This window comes from Zea mays, chromosome 10 (genome assembly GCF_902167145.1).
Source record: "Zea mays cultivar B73 chromosome 10, Zm-B73-REFERENCE-NAM-5.0, whole genome shotgun sequence".
Lineage (NCBI taxonomy): Eukaryota > Viridiplantae > Streptophyta > Magnoliopsida > Poales > Poaceae > Zea > Zea mays.
The window spans coordinates 107,100,005-107,117,974 of NC_050105.1; the positions used below are offsets into that span (position 1 = coordinate 107,100,005).

The 17,970-nt window shown below is 44.0% G+C and overlaps 1 protein-coding gene across 3 annotated transcripts in view; it reads left to right on the forward strand.

Moving 5' to 3' along the window:
- The window catches only part of LOC103641538 (uncharacterized), an 81,989-nt gene that overhangs the window by 21,036 nt on the left and 42,983 nt on the right, over positions 1-17,970 (forward strand). For all 3 annotated transcript variants that reach the window (XM_008664877.3, XM_008664878.4, XM_008664879.4), the window contains exons 10-14: positions 467-631; positions 7,964-8,048; positions 8,243-8,446; positions 8,568-8,659; positions 8,745-8,787. In XM_008664877.3, the coding sequence (XP_008663099.1) occupies positions 467-631; positions 7,964-8,048; positions 8,243-8,446; positions 8,568-8,659; positions 8,745-8,787 (589 nt within the window). The remainder of the gene's footprint in view (positions 1-466; positions 632-7,963; positions 8,049-8,242; positions 8,447-8,567; positions 8,660-8,744; positions 8,788-17,970) is intronic.

Here is a 17,970-nt window from a genome sequence, read left to right on the forward strand (position 1 = left end):
TGAATTGTAACACGGGGCGACTAAGGGACAGAGTCAAGCCCTGACTGCTCTGAGCTTGGTGGAGGAGATTCAGGGAAGTAGATTTGAAAGCAAATGTTAATACACGGGAGGACAGAAGATTGATTGGGGGGGGGGGGGGGGGGGCTGTAGAGACATGGGTACATATTATCATAGAAGTTTGTTTGTGCTGCAAACCTGCAAAATATTGGTAGCAAATGATGAAAACTAAAACCCAAATATTATTATGTATTTTCTACAGTATTACATTCTTTAAGATGAAATGTTTATGTTAGATTTAAATCTCTCGCAACTAGCAATTGTTTTTCATAGTTCAAAACTTCAAATAGGTGAAGCCCTCCTTTAATGAAGAGTTAAATTGTTTCATAGTAGCACTTTGTATCACTTAAAAATTGCAGCAACATAATGAGATGTTCTAAATGTGCTGTATGTTTCTGAATTATTTCAGGTTGGACGAACAACTCTTGGAGGATTGTTGGCCTTGGGGTACAATGTTGTTGTTAGCTTTAAGCGTACATGCACATCTGTCAATATAGATCAATTACTGATAGCTGCAGAGACCATTGACACTCTAAATGAGACCTTTTTGGTATTAAAAGGTCCAAGCAGAAAGGTATACATTCTTATATGCTGGTTGATGAGTTGTGACCACTGTTCTTAAGGCGTCGCCTAGGCGTCCAGGCGGAGGTCCAACGCCTAGGCGTCCAGGCGGTAGTCCAACGCCTTGTCTCGCCTTAACGCTTTAAAAAACATGGTTGTGACTCAATTGTGCTTTTTGGCGTTCTTGATTTTTTATGGATTCTCAGGAATTTTTAAATCAAACATGATGTCGATTCTTGGGTTTTGCCACATCTAGCATATCATGGTCATCGTTGAATCTGATTAATGCTAACTTTTATCCATGGTTATCAAGGCATCCTTGAAGTGTCGCCTTAGCGTCGCTTAGGCGCTAAGGCGCGCCGGGAAACCGTGGCGTCTAACTCGCCTTGCCCTCGAGCGTAAGGCGTCCCGCCACGGCGTAGGGTGTCGGCGGGCGACGGCTTGAGGGTGGATAGGGCTGCGGCGGCGCGCATGGGTGCGGCGGTGGCGGCGCGTGGCTCTAGCCGGCCAGACAGAGGAGAGTAGCCGCAGGAAGGGAAAGAGGAGCTGCGAGGGAGGGAGAGCGATGACTGAGGGAGAGCGGCGGTGGCTGCACGGGAGTGGAGGAGAGAGGCGGCGGCTGCACGGAAGTGGAGGGAGAGCGACGACTAAGGGAGTGGCTGCTGCAGTGCTGTTGCACGGGAGTGGTTGTAGGCTTAGGTTTTAACCTAACACTAGTATTGGGCTAGGTTGGTTGGGCCTCTTGGCTGACTGGTTGTAGGCCTTTTTTCTTTTTCATTTTTCCTATCTCTCTTCTTTTTTTTTCTCGAAAGCGCAGGAGAACTGCGCATCATTATATTAAGTAGAAGGGAAAGAGGGTCCAAAATAGACCATAGTACAAAAGACCTCCCCGGAGGGGATAAAAAAACCAAAGAAAAAAGAAGAGAAAAAAACAAAAACAAGAGCAAACAGATCCTGAAAACAAAACCAGCCCATCAGCGATAAACCAGGCAGCTAGGTGCCCCTGATGGTTGCGGCAAGAAAGGAGAGACCCTTAGCTCCTGCCATTTCCCACAACTGTTGTTCCTCCCTTGCCTGACAAAGAGCTGCAGAAACACTAGGGGAGATTCCATCAAAGACAATTCGGTTCCGATGATTCCAAATAATCCAGGCTCCCAAGGCAATAAGGGAGTTGACACCCTTCATAATCATATCTCCAGAGCCATTGTCTATCATCTCCCACCAACCCGTAAAAGACACCGTACTAGGTGTAGGAGCCAGATTTTGTAGTCTGAAAATGCACATCAGCCGGAACCAGAATTCTCTCGCAAAAACACAAGAAACCAAAATATGATCCAAAGATTCAGACTCTTGGTCACAAAGCGGACACTTCTCCGGATGATCAAGTCCTCTCTTTGCCAACCTATCTGCTGTCCAGCATTTATTTAGCACCGATAACCAGAGGAAGAAGTGGCATTTAGAGGGGGCCCAAGTTTTCCAAACTCTTTCATAGTGACCGAAATGCACAGCCCCGATGAACAACCCATCATATGCAGCCTTAGCAGAATAAGTCCCATTTGCAGCAATACTAAAAGTATGTTTATCTTCTATATCTGGCAGCAGCTCAAAATCTGAAATTAAATTCCAAAGATGAAGATAATCCAATAATACTCCCACCGAGAGTGATCCTGTGATATCAGCAATCCATCTTCTATCTATCAATGCTTCCTGAACCGTCCTTCTGTTAGTGATTTTTTTCGGAATGATATCAAATAATCTAGGAACCAAATCTGCAATTTTCTGCCCATGAATCCATTTATCAGTCCTGAACAAAGTATTAGCCCCATTACCAACCTTTCAAGTCAACACCATCGAGAAGAAAGCCCTTGCTTTATCCGGAACCTGGATAGGAAGGCTGCACCAAGGTCGGTTAGGTTCAGTCTTTTGGAGCCAAAGCCATCTCATGCGCAGGGCCCAGATAAGTTCTTTAAGACTAGAAATGCCAAGACCGCCCAGCTGTAGGGGTCTACAGACTCTGCCCCAGGCCACCAGGCAGTGACCACCTCTGGCCTCCTTGCGCCCTCTTCAAAGGAAACTTCTTCTAATTTTATCAATGGCCTTAATAGCCCAAGAGGGAATATTTACTGCCATAGGAAGATAAATAAGCATTCCGGTAAGCACATGCTGAACTTGCACTTTACGGCCTGCTCTTGTCATCAAATCTGCTTTCCAGCCTGGCAGCTGATCAACAATTCTATCCACAATAGGCTGCACCTGATCCTTGGTGAGATTTTTCAGGGACAGAGGCAGCCCCAGGTATTTACACGGAAAGGTCGAGATGCCACAAGGGAGAAGATCCTGAACCATTTCCAGCTCCACCCCCCCACACTGAATGGGATAAACATTAGACTTTTGTTCGTTGTTGCGGAGACCTGAAGCTTCCCCAAATAGATGTAAAATATCTAGAGTTATAGCAATATCCGCTGCCGAAGGGTGTAAGAAGAGTGCCACATCATCTGCATACATAGAAACCCGATGCAGAGGTCTTCTGGGGGAAAGATCCAAGAGCAGACCAGCGTGTTCAGCTTTAGAAAACAATAGACCAAGAACATCCATAACTAGAATAAAGAGCATGGGGGAGAGAGGATCCCCTTGTCGGAGACCTCTTCTATATTCAATATGTCCTCCTGGAATGCCATTCAAAAGCACCTGAGTGCTAGAGGAGGAAAGAAGCCCACAAATGATGTCCCTCCAAATTTGTCCAAAGCCAAGATACTTCATAACTTCGATGAGGAAAGGCCAAGAAACCGAATCAAAAGCTTTAGTAATATCAAGCTTGAGGAGAAGACGTGGCCTTTTCTGTTGATGGAAAAGTCTAGCCGTTTGTTGGACCAACATAAAATTATCCTGAATGAAACGTCCCTTAATGAAGGCACTCTGGATTGGAGACACCATATCATTCAGCTTTTGACTTAACCGATTGGCCAATAATTTTGTGATCAACTTTGCAGCACTATGCACCAAACTGATTGGCCTAAAGTCTTTGACATGCACAGCCCCATCATGCTTTGGGATTAAAGTAATGTAGGCCGAGTTCAGCAAGCAAAAATTGTCAAACTTCCTGTTCCAAGCCGCAGCAACTACAGCCATAAGATCCATCTTGATAATGTTCCAACAAGATTTATAGAAGCGCCCAGTGAAACCATCGGGACCTGGGGCCTTGTCATTAGGTAAACTCTTAATTGTATTCCAAAGTTCAAGCTCTGTAACAGGCTCATCAAGGTGTGCAAGATTGAAAGTTGGCATGTGCAACGCCTCCAGATTAATAGTCTGCTCCCTATCCCCACATTCACCAATAAGTCTGGCGTAGAAATTGTCCACCAAAACTGCTTTATCATCATGACTAGTGAGAATCTGGTCTCCATTCACCAGTTGTGCAACAAAATTCCTCCTTTTTCGATGTCGAGAGTGCATATGAAAGAGTTTGGTATTAGCAAAAACCCTTAATTATACAATAATATAAAAGATTAGACCAAATATCATTTATATAACACTAATTCAAAATTAATAAACAAGGTAGCACAAGCCTAGTAGGCCGATTTGAGCCTAGTAGAAGAGAGATTTTTGCTACAAGGCAGTTTTGCTACAAGGCAGTTTTGTGGTGACAGGCGCTGGTGAAGCGGTTCAATCCCATGGACCTCTCTCCCCGGTGGCCCAGTATGAAGAGGGACATGTCATTCATGATCCGATCGTGGCTCAGATAGTGGCCTAGTTAGATAATGTTTTTGTCAGCATCCTAGGGGCGCAAGACCTGGCTTCACCGTCCGAGTTGATGTCCCCCACCTGGGCCGTGTGGATCCAGCTCCGCTTGGTGTTGGTATGGATGTGGCGCCCCGGCTTATGGAGCTTCGGTGTCCTGATGTCACAACATCTCTGGTCGAGAGTGCTTCCCAGGAGACCACTGCATCCCCCCTCCCTGAGACACTTGTCGCCTTGCTCTCTGAGGTTCCAACAGTGGAGACAGCACAATCTGGGGTGGCAGTGCGACCAGTGCGACCAGGATCGACGACCAGGCCTACTCCTCGCCTCCCGACGCAAGAAAGTCTCGACTTCGCGTCAATCACCACCTGCTGTCAATCACCACCTGCTGAAGCTCCTGGTTCCCCGCGGCAGAGCCTGGCAGGGGATCATGCATGATCTATCCGAGACGCAACAGAATTTATGATTTGGGTGAGCAAGAAGATTGGTACTTTGCTGTCAACACCGAAGACTGACAAGATAAGAGTCAAAAGAATGTTGTCACCACAGTTAAAAACCCGTAGAAGCAGGAGAATCGCTAGGTTAGGAGCTGAACCTGTCCAGCCTACAGCCAACAGGCAGAGAAAGCAGGTTATGAGAGCCTTAGGGGTGGTTAGCAGCAGGGAGGCATTATCTGATCAATCTCATGAAGAATACGCTAAGTTGTTCAGTCAATCTCTCTTTGGAGAAACCACTGGACTGAGAACTAATATCCATAAAAGCAGCATTGCCCTCATCCAATGTTCTGCAACCGACATTGAGACTATTCAGGCCCAGCTGCCTTGTCGCATTGAAGCCTTTCCTATTAAATATCTTGGTTTGCCTCTGTCTTCATGAAAAGTTACAAGAACTCAGTTGCAACCTCTTATTGACAAGTTTGCGGATCAGCTACCTGGATGGAAGGCAGATCTTATGACAAAAGTGGGGAGATCGGTCCAATTTCAGTTTGTGATGACCTCTTCTATTATTTATCATGCTACGGCGCTGGATATTTGTCAATGGGCAATCAAGGCCATGGACAAAATTCGTCGTGGCTTCTTGTGGAGGGGTCAAAAAGAAGCTAAGGGTGGGCATTGCCTTATTGCTTGGCCGAAGGTTACAAGGCCAAAATAATAGGAGGCTTGGGTATATTTGACTTGCAAAATCTGAACTGGGCGTTTCGGGTTAGATGGCTATGGCTTAGAAAGGTTGATCCGGATAAACCATGGGCTGCTTTCTCCTTGCAGGTCAGCAAGGTTGTTGATAAGCTTTTCTCCATTGCAGTGGCTTCAGTGGTAGGCGATGGAGCGTCAACATTATTCTGGAGAGATAGTTGGCTGCACGGCCGGAACTTGGAGGAGCTTGCACCTAGCCTTTTTGGTAGTGTTCCAGCAAGGATTAAGAACAAGAGGACAGTAAGGGAGGCCCTTGCAGATTCACGCTGGATCAATGATCTGCGTGGAATGGTGACATGGCAAGTTATTCATGAATTCCTTCGGCTATGGGATATGTTGGCAGTACTCAACCTTCAGCCAAGGACTGCAGATCGTCACATTTGGAGGTTATCTAGCAATGGACAGCACTCCGCAAAGTCAGCTTATGAAGCTCTCTGTTCAGGGGGGCTGTCCACTTTGGTGCTTGGGAGCGTGTTGGAAATCATAGTGACCACCAAGTGTGCATTTTTCCTTTGGTTGGCAGCTCATGACAGATGCTGGACTGCTAACCGTCTTGAGAAGAGAAATCTCCCTCATGCTCCTCTTTGCGACCATGAGAAGGAAACTATAAACCACCTGCTGGTGGGTTGTGTTTTTGCTAGGCAATTTTGGTCTGTCATATTGCAAAGAGTTGGTTTAGCGGTCATGGCACCGCAACCTACGGACCAACTCTTTGATACATGGTGGAGCAAAATTTCAGACTCGGTCAGCAGTCTTGTTAGAAGAAGGCTTAACTCTCTGATCATCCTTGGGGCTTGGACCTTGTGGCGCCACAGAAACGACTGTGTATTCAAAATGCCTCTCCTAGTCTAACCAAAACTCTTGTGATGGCTAGTGAGGAGCTTTGGAAATGGGATCTTGCTCGTGCCAAAGGTTTTTCTGCTCTCTCAGCCGTAGATCAAGAAGGTTTCCATTGAGAGGGTGGTTGTTGGTCGGTTTGATCCGCTACCCTTGCCGGTGGAAGTGTATGTGGAGTGTGTTCTGTTCTTGTAAATTTTGTTTCTTTCTCCTATTAATGAAATGGTGCACAACTCTCCTCTGTATTCGAGAAAAACAATAAAAGACGTGAATAAACTCAGTCATTCCATCTTTTAACGTCAGTCATTCATGAGAATGAGAGAAGTCATTTTTAGTCTGTTAGTCATTGTATTTTATTAGGGCCAGTCATTGTAGTTATAGGGTCGGTCATTGTATATTATCAAGTTCAGTCATTGCACTTATCAGTGTTAGTCATTGACTCATTGTATTATTAGGGTCAGTCATTGTGATTAAATAAAAAAAATGAAAAATGTATATAGCATGTGTGGTCTAATTTTGTTCACAAAAATCTCAGGAACACAAATATGAAATCAGCACGCGCAGGCGCACGCGCACACGGCGCACGCACACGCGCGCGCGCGCACACACACCCCTAAGGTGATGAATCAATCAGTGCATTATCTGGACCTAAGATGGAACCAGCCAGCCGAACTAATTAACCAGCTAGTCATTGACTATGCCGGTGCATTATCTGGACCTAAGATGGAACCAGCCAGCCGAACTAATTAACCAGCTAGTCATTGACTATGCCGGTGGAACCAACCCACCAGACCGCGGAACAGATCCGATTAATCAGTTTATCAGGTCCGTACGCATTGACTTTGTTGGGGCGATAGTGCCTGTTATTTTGTTAGCAGTTTCAGACTTTCAGTCATTCCATTGGAGTCTCATCCATCCACTCATCCAACACCATTTCAGTCATTCCATTACAATTTTAGTTATTCCGTTACAGTTTCAGTCATTTCATTATAGTCTCATTCATTACAGTTTTAGTTATTCCGTTACAGTTTCATTCATTCCATTACAATTTTCGTTACATTTTCAGTCACTTTGTTACAGTTTCAGTAATTCCATTATAGTCTCATCCATTTAGTAATTCAGCCATTCCGATATAGTTTCAGCCATTCTGTTACAGTTTCAGCCATTCTGTTATAGTTTTTGTCATTCCATTAAAGTTTTAGTCATTCTGTTCCGTTATAGTTTTTAGTCGTCCGGTGGAGCACGGGACGCGTGGGGATCAACACGCAGCGGGCTGTTGGGGGGGGGGAGGGTTGATTGGGTGTGGCGGGTAGCAAGTTCGGTTGACGCACGGACCGGCTGTTGGTTGGTTAGTTAGTTATGAATTCTGAACGATGTCCTGATTTTTTATGTTTGTTTTGAACTTGTGATTGAACCTTGGTTAAAATTTGACAATTTAACTGACTTAAATAATCTAGATTGTTGCAGCTGAGGCTTCGAAGTTTGGTATAATTTAACTGATTTCTTTGTATGTTTGATGCGAACTTGTGATTGAGCTTTGGTTAAAGTTTGATAATTAACTGACTTACATAATTTAGATTGTTGCAGCAGAGGCTTCAAAGCTTGGTATAAAGGGACCATGGATCACAAAATCATACTTAGAAATGATCTTGGAGAGCAAAGGTATAATTTCTTATATTTCCTTAGTCCATGTCTAGTAGTTCACCTATATAGTTACACAAAACACTATTTTGCACTGTAGACTGTATTGTTCGCAGAGTGGAGTTTGAATATGGGTATGATGATGGGTAAGCTGCTGGATGTAGTCTTAGTTTGCAACCGGACCTTCTAGCTAATAAGTTTCTCATTGTTCTTAGGGGTTCCACGACTTAATACACCACCACCGGTATCAAGCAAACTGCTAACTGAAAGTCAAGAAAAGAAAATTGCTGCACCTAAACCTATTCGTGTTTCTGCTGAAAACATTACAAATCTTGATGACTTGATGCAACCGTGGACGAGATCCCCGCCCAAGAAGTTGGAACAAGAACACGTATTGGCAAAATGGCAGTTTATCTCAGGTTGTTAACTTTAACTTTGTATTTGTTTCGTGGACCTGTTTCCTTGGAAAGAAAAATAGAATACCCAAGGACGACAGAGTTCAATGTATATTATGATGATTATCTACTACACATTTTTCAGATTCTTCTTCAAGAAGTAACATCCAGCTGGCTCCTCTGCCAGATTCTTATGACCTGGATAGGGGCCTTCTCCTATCAGTTCAAGCAATTCAGGTAAATGTTGCCATGAGTCCTATGCATTAGCGCGTATACATATTTAATAGATATCCGATTAAATGTCTATTATGTTATCTGTCAGGCATTGTTGGAGAACAGAGGATACCCTATCATTGTTGGGATTGGTAATGCTTCCACCCTTTTTTCCCCTAACATATTGGAACATGTTTAGTATTTAAACTGAAGTTGTAGATCAAATATCTACCTTGCACTCGCAGTACTTGATAGGTAAAAAAACTATACCTTATTTTTTTTGAATACACAGGAGAGCTGCGTATTAATATATTAAGGAGGTGTTTGGAATGGCTCCAGGTTCCAGCTCTAGTGTGGAGCTGTAGTTTATAATATCAATCTAAATAGTTTTAAAAATGTTTTTAATCTAAATAATAAATAAAATGAATTATCAAAATGTCTTCTAAAGGCTTATAACTCCAGCTCCAAGATTTTTTGGAGCACTACCTGCTCCACCAACTCCACCAAATTTCCTGGAGCTGGGGCTGTTCCAAACAGGGCCTAAGAAGACGAAAAAGGCCCATAGAGGGGGGCTTCATGACACTCCTCGGGTGTTGTATTTTTCTTCTAATAAAATGACACGCAGCTCTCTCCTGCTTCGTTCGAGAAAAAAAGAGGACCAAGTACAAGATAGCCTCCTTACGGTGGCCAGAATAGCGTACATGAACACTTCCATAAAAATGCCAACTATCCTGGGCCAAACCTCTGAAGGAAGGACATTCCCTTCGCTCCAGCTAAACTCTACACCAAAACCTCATCTCTAGCATTACACAGCAACATTTAGAATTGGAGACCTTTCTTGGAACACACACATATTCCTATGCTTCCAAAGGACCCAAGCACCATGACTCACCAAAGAAATAAAACCCTTTTGAGAAGGAACAACTAGCTTTGAACTTTGAATCCTCCACCACTCATGTAGGGCATCACCATGCTCTGGAGCAAGGGCATGGAAACTGAACAGCCGAAGGAGCTCAAAACAAAACTTTCTAGTAAAAATTATACCTTATTTTCTGTCTTGGAAACCGTTCAGTTAGTCTTAAAAATCCAAACATCCTAATAGCAATTTCATATTCTCATATTCACTTGGAATGAAGTCCTACTGAGTTTGTCAGTATCCTAATTGAATGGATATGCAGGGAGCCAGGATGGTAGCTCTTTGAGGGTTGGCAACGGGGCGGGTTCGGGTCGGGTGGATCGTCCGCGGACCCGCCCCCGAAACCCGAATTAAAAACCCGACCCGAACCCGAAATATGATACGGGTGAAAACAGAGACCCACACCCGAACCCGCGGGGACCCGTAACCCGATGGGGGACCCGTGGACCCGAAAGACAGAGCAGCAAACGCAATACACAATTCACAGCAACAGGCAGCATGTACTGTGCAGTCTGCACAACACAAACTGGCGCACAGCATGACAGCAAGCACTAGTGCTGTAGTGCACAGCAATCAGCAACTCAGTATTTAACAAAATAGCAGTTTGAACTAACTCAGCAAGTCACTAAGTCAGCAAGCACATACTGAGAAACATAGCAAAATAGCATTTTGAACTTCCAAGTTCCACTGTTTCATGCTCTTGCAAGGCAGCAACATTTAGCAAGCAACTGCAACAAGCAGCAATGTATAATATTATTAAAAGTTTTTGCAGCTAAGTAAAACAGTAAGCAGCAGCAAGCAGTTTGTAGCCGTCCACATCCAACAAGAAACTAAGCAGCTCCAGGCACCAGGCTCCAGCTCAAATGCTCAATCAACAACGGTCGATTCATGTTCGTCCTACAAAATAATAAAACAATGATCGAGTCATGTTCTTCAATGCTATCTTGATTAAGGATTATTGAATAAGTCACAAATTCACAAAGCAACAAATAAACAGTACTGCGTCTTCATCTTGGTCATCAAGACAAGTCATCAAAGCACCCACAATAGTTGGAGGAGACCCTGCATTGCAAAAAAACTCAGAAATTGGTTGTTTCATGTACTATGCAAGAAATCAAAGGACATATAAAAATTAGATCACATACCTAACATGTCAACACGGGACCAAGCCTGCATACACATGAGTGCTTCCACCATTGATGGTGCAAGCCTACTACGGTGTGGACTAATTATTCGGCCTCCTGTGCTAAACACGGACTCAGATGCCACTGTTGAAACAGGTATTGCAAGCACATCACGTGCAATCTTTCTCAAAGTAGGATATTTGAGCCCAGCATGCTGCCACCACAGGATGATATCCAAACCCTGTGTCCTAGGAAGCAGTGGTTCCTCTAAGTACAAATCCAGCTCTGTGCGCACATAAGTGGAGGTCACATCTGGTTGCTTGGACATGTAATCATCAAAAGTGTCCATTCAATCCTCCTCTAACATGTCACTAGGACCACTACTTGCCCTAGGTCAAGCACCATCTGTTGTGGCTACAACTTCTAGAGAATCTTGATACTCCAAGACCAAGTTATAAAGAATGTCCTTAACTTTGTTAACAGCCTCCATAGTTGTACTTTCAGATCCATGTATTTTTAGAAAAAGTGCATTCAAAAGATGAAGTTTATACCTAGGATCTAGGACAGCAGCAACAGCCATCAAACCATGCACATCAATCCAATATTTATTGAACTTCTCTTTCATTTTACTAGACATTTCTTCAACCTTTGGGTTAGCACTTACTTGCCACTTCCTAATTGCCAAATAGATATTGGTGATTTTGGAAAGAAAATGTTGGCTGTGACATAGTTAGTGCCAGATAACAACTCTGTGACATCATAGAATATCTTTAATCTATCACAAAGGTCCTTAGCAAACTGCCAATCATCTTCAGTTGGAATACAAGGGGCATGAGCAGCAAGGCGTTCAAACACATCTTTGTACAACAAAGCAGTGATAAGCATTAGATAAGTAGAGTTCCATCTAGTTTTGCAGTCAAGAGCTATCCTTTTGTCATATTAACCCTTCATTTGCAATGCCATTTTCTCAAATTTCTCATGTCTTTTAGGTGTGGCAGACCAAAATCCCACATCTCTCTAATACTATCAATTCCATATTCTATTACACTCATTCCATCTTTCACAACCAGGTTTAAAATATGGCAAGCACATCTCATATGGATTAATTTACCTTGTAACATACAAGAGGGGAGGGGCAACTTGCCTTTCACAGGGTCCACTCTTTGCTTGAGGCTGTCATTGGAGGTCCCAACCATATTCCTCATAACACTATCATTTGTGCTGCAGTTATCAAGAGTTATAGTAGACAAATTCCTCTCAATATGCCAATCAAGGAGAACATCATGAAGAATATCAGCAATAACCTCAGCTGTATGTGGGGCTGGAACATAAAGGAATCTGCACAAAATGAGTTCAACACTATATGAGGAGATTAATTGAGGAAGTTAGGATATAAAGAACAGTATGGATAATTATCTATTACCTAATAAGAAAACTCTTTAGCTTCCAATCATCATCTATAAAGTGTGCTGTCACAACCATGTAGCCTTTCTTTTGGTGGTTTGCTGTCCATAAATCGGTGTAATAGCAACTCGAGAACTCAACTTCCGAAAATACTTCAACATGGATTGTTTTTGCAGTTCATACATATCAAGGATGTCCTTCCTAAGTGTATTCCTAGACACTACTTTGAATAATGGTTGCAATGCTGCACAAAACTTGCGAAATCCAACATGGTCCACCATAGACAAAGGGTACTCATGGATAATAGTCATTAATGCAAGCTCTTTTCTAGCTACTTCTTGATCAAAAACGTATTTCTCCACAGTCACAGTCCCATCTTGTGGATTTGCAGTCAATTTAAGAGATGACTGTTTTATACCCTTCCTAACAGCCCTATCTGGACAAATCTCAAGATGACCACTCAAGTGACTTGTACCATTTCTTGTGTCCCCTCCTAAATGCTTCTTACACCATTTGCATTTTGCTTTCCAAACCCCATTTAATTCAATTCTATCAAACTCTAACCAAACTTTAGATTTTAATTTTGGTCCTCGTTTCCTCTTACTACTAACAGCAACATCATCCTCTATTTCTAACACATCATCTGTACCTGCTGCAGCTGCTGAATCAGATCGAGGAGCTGCTGCTGCTTGTGTTTCCGCTTGAGATATAGTAGCTGATCTGGATCTGGTTGTAGGAGCATGAGAAGCACTAGTACCTGCAGTCGACATTTCACTTCACCCTAATACTCTGAAAAAATGCAAAATGTTAAAGACAACAACATCTATATGTTCGTTTCCTTACCTAAATATATACTAAACCCAACTATATGTTCGTTAAAGACAACAACATCTAAATGTCAAAGGCAGCAGAGTAGCAGACTTGCAGAGGGACTGAGGGAGTAGTACCGCGCAGCGGACGGGCGCATAGGAGCAAGACACGGACGTCCGGTCGCCGGTGGCCTAGACACAACCACGGATGCGCGGTCGCCTGGATGTCGCCGGTGGCGCCCCGCGCCTGGACGTATCCGGTCCCAGATACCGGTCGCGCCTGCGCGGCCACCTGCGCCGGTGGCCCGAGCAGCCGTGCGAGGAGGAGGGTGGTGGACCGGCGGATGGTCGGATTGGATCTCGGACGACGAGCCACGGGCGGCGCAGTGGACGTGGGCGAGGGAGAGGGGCGAGCGGAGTGACGACTGCCGAGTGCGTCTGTGCGAGCGGCGAGCCTGCGAGGGTCGGTGGGCGCCTGGGCGGTGGCTTAGCCTAGGGTTTTGCCACTTTGCGTCCGAGTTGGGCTGGGCTTGGCCGGTTTCAATGAGTTGGGTTGCCTGCGTTGGGTGGGCTGACTCGGTTTGATTCGGGTTTCGGGTCCCCGCAAAAAACCCACAGGTGAAAATGGAGAACTGCCCCGAAATCGAATTAATTCGGGGCCCCGAACCCGTGCCCCCGCGGGGCAAAATTTAAACCCGCCCCGAACACCGTCAGGTCTAAAACCGCGGGAACCCGACCCGAACCCGCCCCATTGCCAAGCCTATCTTTTACTGGCAAATGCCAAAAACTCTAGATAGTCATACAGTTTTGAGGACATAAATGTTCTTGTTCTGAGTGTGAGTGGTGCATGCTTGGATAGACTATTAGATGCAGCCAAAACTGTGTTTTTATTTTTTTTCTCGAAAAACGCAGGAGAACTGCGCCTCATTTTATTAAGTAAGAAGAAAATAGGGTCGGAAAAGGACCCGAATACAGGACCTCCTTATGGAGGCCAAAAACAAGCATAAAGGAAACAATCCATACACAACTAAAAGATACAACTTATCACAGGCATTGGTACTGGGAGCAGCTAAAAAGGAAAGACCCTTAGCTCCTGCAACCATCCATTTCTCCCTTTCCTCAGCAGTGGCCTCTAAGATTGTAGTGATATTGGGGGGGGATCCGTTAAACACCACTCTGTTTCTGAACTTCCAGATCATCCAGGCTCCCAGAATCAAAAGTGAATTTACCCCCTTCTTGGTCATGCCTGACACAATATCAGCAATACGTTTCCACCACTGCAGGAAGTTTGTGTCATCTTGGATAGGGGCAAGAATGTGGAGCCTGAATTTCCGAAGAGTGATGTACCAATATAATCTGGAAAAGCTACAAGAAACCAAAATATGGTTGATGGTTTCAGGCTCTTGGTCACAAAGAGGGCATCTAGGAGGATGATTTAGTCCTCTTTTTTCCAGTCTGTTTGCAGTCCAGCACCTATTATGAGCCACCAGCCAAAGGAAGAACCGACACTTAGGAGGTGCCCAAGATTTCCAGACCATTTTGTAATGCTCAAAACCAACAGAGCCAGTGGAGAAACCCTTATAAGCCGAGCTTGCAGAATACTGCCCATTAGAAGCAATTGAAAAGATATGCTTATCCTCAGAGTTAGGTTGCAATACAACATCAGATATTGCATTCCAGAGATGTAGGTAATCTACCAGAGCTCCCCAGGTCAAGGCATCTTTAATATCAGAGACCCATCTTCTATTAGTTAGGGCCTCGCGAACAGCTCTTTTAGAAACAATTCTTTTTGGAACAGTCAAGAGGAGCCTTGGAGCAATATCAGAAACACTTCTGGCATTAATCCACGTGTCACTCCAAAAGAAGGTGTTAGCACCATCACCAATTTCTGTGACAAGCACAGAAGAGAAGAGGGCTTTAGCATTGCTGGGGACATGAACAGGAAGATTATTCCAGGGACGGGTAGGGTCGGTCCTTTGCAGCCATAGCCATCTCATCCTAAGTGCCAACAGAGTTCAGGGAGGCTGGAAATTCCCAAACCTCCAAAGTTCAAGGGTCTACACACTTTCCCCCAAGCCACCATACAATGCCCTCCTTTAACCTCTCTTCTGCCTCTCCATAAGAAACCTTTCCTTATCTTGTCAATTTCCTTAATGACCCACATAGGGAAATCAATAGCCATAGCAGTATAAACACACATCCCAGTGAGAGCATGTTGCACTAGAATTCTTCTCCCTGCCCTATTTAATAAGTCAGCCTTCCAGTTACGTAATCTGTCAGCAATCTTATCCACCAGGGGCTAGAGTTGTTGGTTGGATAATCTATGAAGGGATAGAGGGAGGCCCAGATATTTGCAGGGGAAGGAGGCAATATCACAAGGTAACATATGCTGGACGTCCAAGATAGTCTCCTCAGAGCACCTTATAGGGTAAATATTGGATTTATGAGTATTGTTATCATGGTTTTTAAAGCGGTAAGGCGGTCCAAGGCGTTGGAGCACCGCCTGGACGCCTAGGCGGCGCCTAGGCGAGGTAGGCGGGCAAGGCGCCTAGGCGTTAGACCACCGCCCGGACGCCTAGGCGTCGCCTAGGCGACGCCTTAAGAACAGAGATTGTTATGAAGCCCAGAGGCATCTCCAAAGAGTTCAAGAATATCTAGAGTAATGGAGATATCTGACTGAGTGGGGTGCAGGAACAAGACTACATCATCTGCATAAATTGAAATTTTGTGAAGATTTTTCCCCAAGTAAAGCTGTTGAAGTAAACAAGCCTCCTCAGCCCTAGAGAAAAAGACACCCAGAACATCCATGACAAGAATGAAAAGCATTGGGGATAGGGGATCTCCCTGTCTTAGTCCCCTTCTATGCTGAATTCTTTTCCCGGGGCAGCCATTTAGAATAACCTGAGTAGAGGAGGAACCAAGCAGCCCACAAATGATGTCTCTCCAAAGATCTCCGAAACCCATATGCTTCATAACTTCAATCAAGAAAGCCCAGGAAATAGAATCAAAGGCTTTAGAAATATCCAGCTTAAAAAGGAGTCGTGCCTTGCTTTGGGAATGAAAAAGTCTTGCAGTTTGTTGCACAAGCATAAAATTATCCTGTATGAATCTGCCTTTGATGAAAGCACTTTGAATAGGAGACACCATATTATTTAACTTTTTTCCCAATCTGTTGGCAAGAATTTTGGTGTCTAATTTGGCAAAGCTGTGAACCAGACTAATTGGTCTGAAATCCTTGACCTGATCAGCCCCCTCCACTTTAGGAACCATAGTGATATAAGCACTATTAAGTTAGTACAAATTCAAGAAGTTTCTGTTCCATAAAGCTGCCACAACATTCATCACCTCTTTTTTAATGATATTCCAACAAACTTTATAGAGTCTCCCAGTGAAACCATCGGGACCTGGAGCCTTGTTAGAAGGTATGGTCTTGACAGTTTCCCATATTTCCAGTTCAGAAACAGGCAACTCAAGATCAGCAAGGTCATACATCGGTAGTCCAAGAGCTTCGAGGTCGATGGATCTAGCTCTTTCAGCCGTATGGCCAATAAGTTTTGAATAAAAAAGGTCAATTACTTCAGCTTTCTCATGATGGCTGGTCAGGATGTTATATCCCCATCCTTAAGTTTAGTCACCAGATTTTTCCTCTTTCTGTGCCTTGCATGCATATGGAAGTATTTGGTATTAGCATCTCCTTCCTTCAGCCAGCTTATTCTTGATCTCAGCCTGGCCATAGTTTTTTTAAAGGAGGCCAGCAGCAAGGATTGCATCTTGAGCTTGTTTTTTAGCCAATTCTCAGCCGGTGAAAGCAGTCTGTGGTCTTGGGCAATTTCAAATTTATAAAGGAGCTCCTTTGCAAGTGCCAACTGTGAGGCAACATGACCCACTTTCTTAGTACTCCAGCTTTGCAGCCTTTTAGAAGTCTCTTTAAGCTTTCTATCCAGGGTCACAAGGGGGCAATGCAAACTACCCATAGAGTCCCATGCAGACTGAACAGTATCAAGAAACCCATCAATTTTTGGCCAGAATGCTTCAAAGTGGAATCTTTTTTTTCCCAAAGGCATTATCATGGAGTCCCAAGAGTAAGGGGCAGTGGTCAGAAGCATGAGAAACAGAACTTTGAAGCAGCACATTTGGAAAAATAGCCTCCCAATCAGAAGAGCAAAAAACTCTGTCCAACTTTACCAACACAGGATTAGCATGCTGATTTGACCAAGTAAATTTCCTGTACTTTTGTGAATTGGGTTATCCAAGTATTAGTATCATTGCTGGGCTGATTACTTTTGTGTTCCTGTCATGATTACATATCATGCTGTCTTGGTGTCGATTTAAAAGTAGATTTGATATATAGGCTAGCGCTATTTGTCACATAGGGTTAAGCTTCACCCGGACCAGTCCCGCCCCTATCCCGTGCAGTCGATCAAGTCGCCCCCGTGCATGCCCCATGCAAACCGCCCCTCCCTCTCGCGCACTTTTTTTCTCTTTTTGTGCCGCACAGCCCGCATGCGCATTAATTCTTTTCCTTTTTTGCAGGATCAAATAACTCCGTGCACATTTTTCCTTTTTTGTGTTTGCATTCACTTCGTAGGTGCTATTCGTCGATTGTTCAGATTTATCAGTAATAACCGAACGTTTCGTCGATAATAACCGAACGCTTCGTTGGTAATAACCGAACGTTTCATCAGTAAATAACCGAACGTTTCGTCAGTAATTACCGAACGTTCCGTCAGTAATTACCGAGCGTTTCGTCAGTAATAACCGAACATTTCACCAGTAATTATCGAACGTTTCTTCAGTAATTGCTGAGCGTTTCGTCAGCAATTACAGAACATTTATTCACTGCTGGAATTATTACTGAGTGAATGCTGTAAAATTACTGATTGATGGCTGCAATATTACTAACTGCGTATGTTAATGAGCGATTACTATAAAATCACTGAGTGTATGTACACAAAAAGGACGGATACGACATGAATGCACAAAAAAGAGGAAAAATGTGCTGCCATATTTTACATCCCCAAAATAATGTTTCGCAAAAAAGAGCTAACCGCGCATGCACACATGTGGACAATGTGGCAAAAA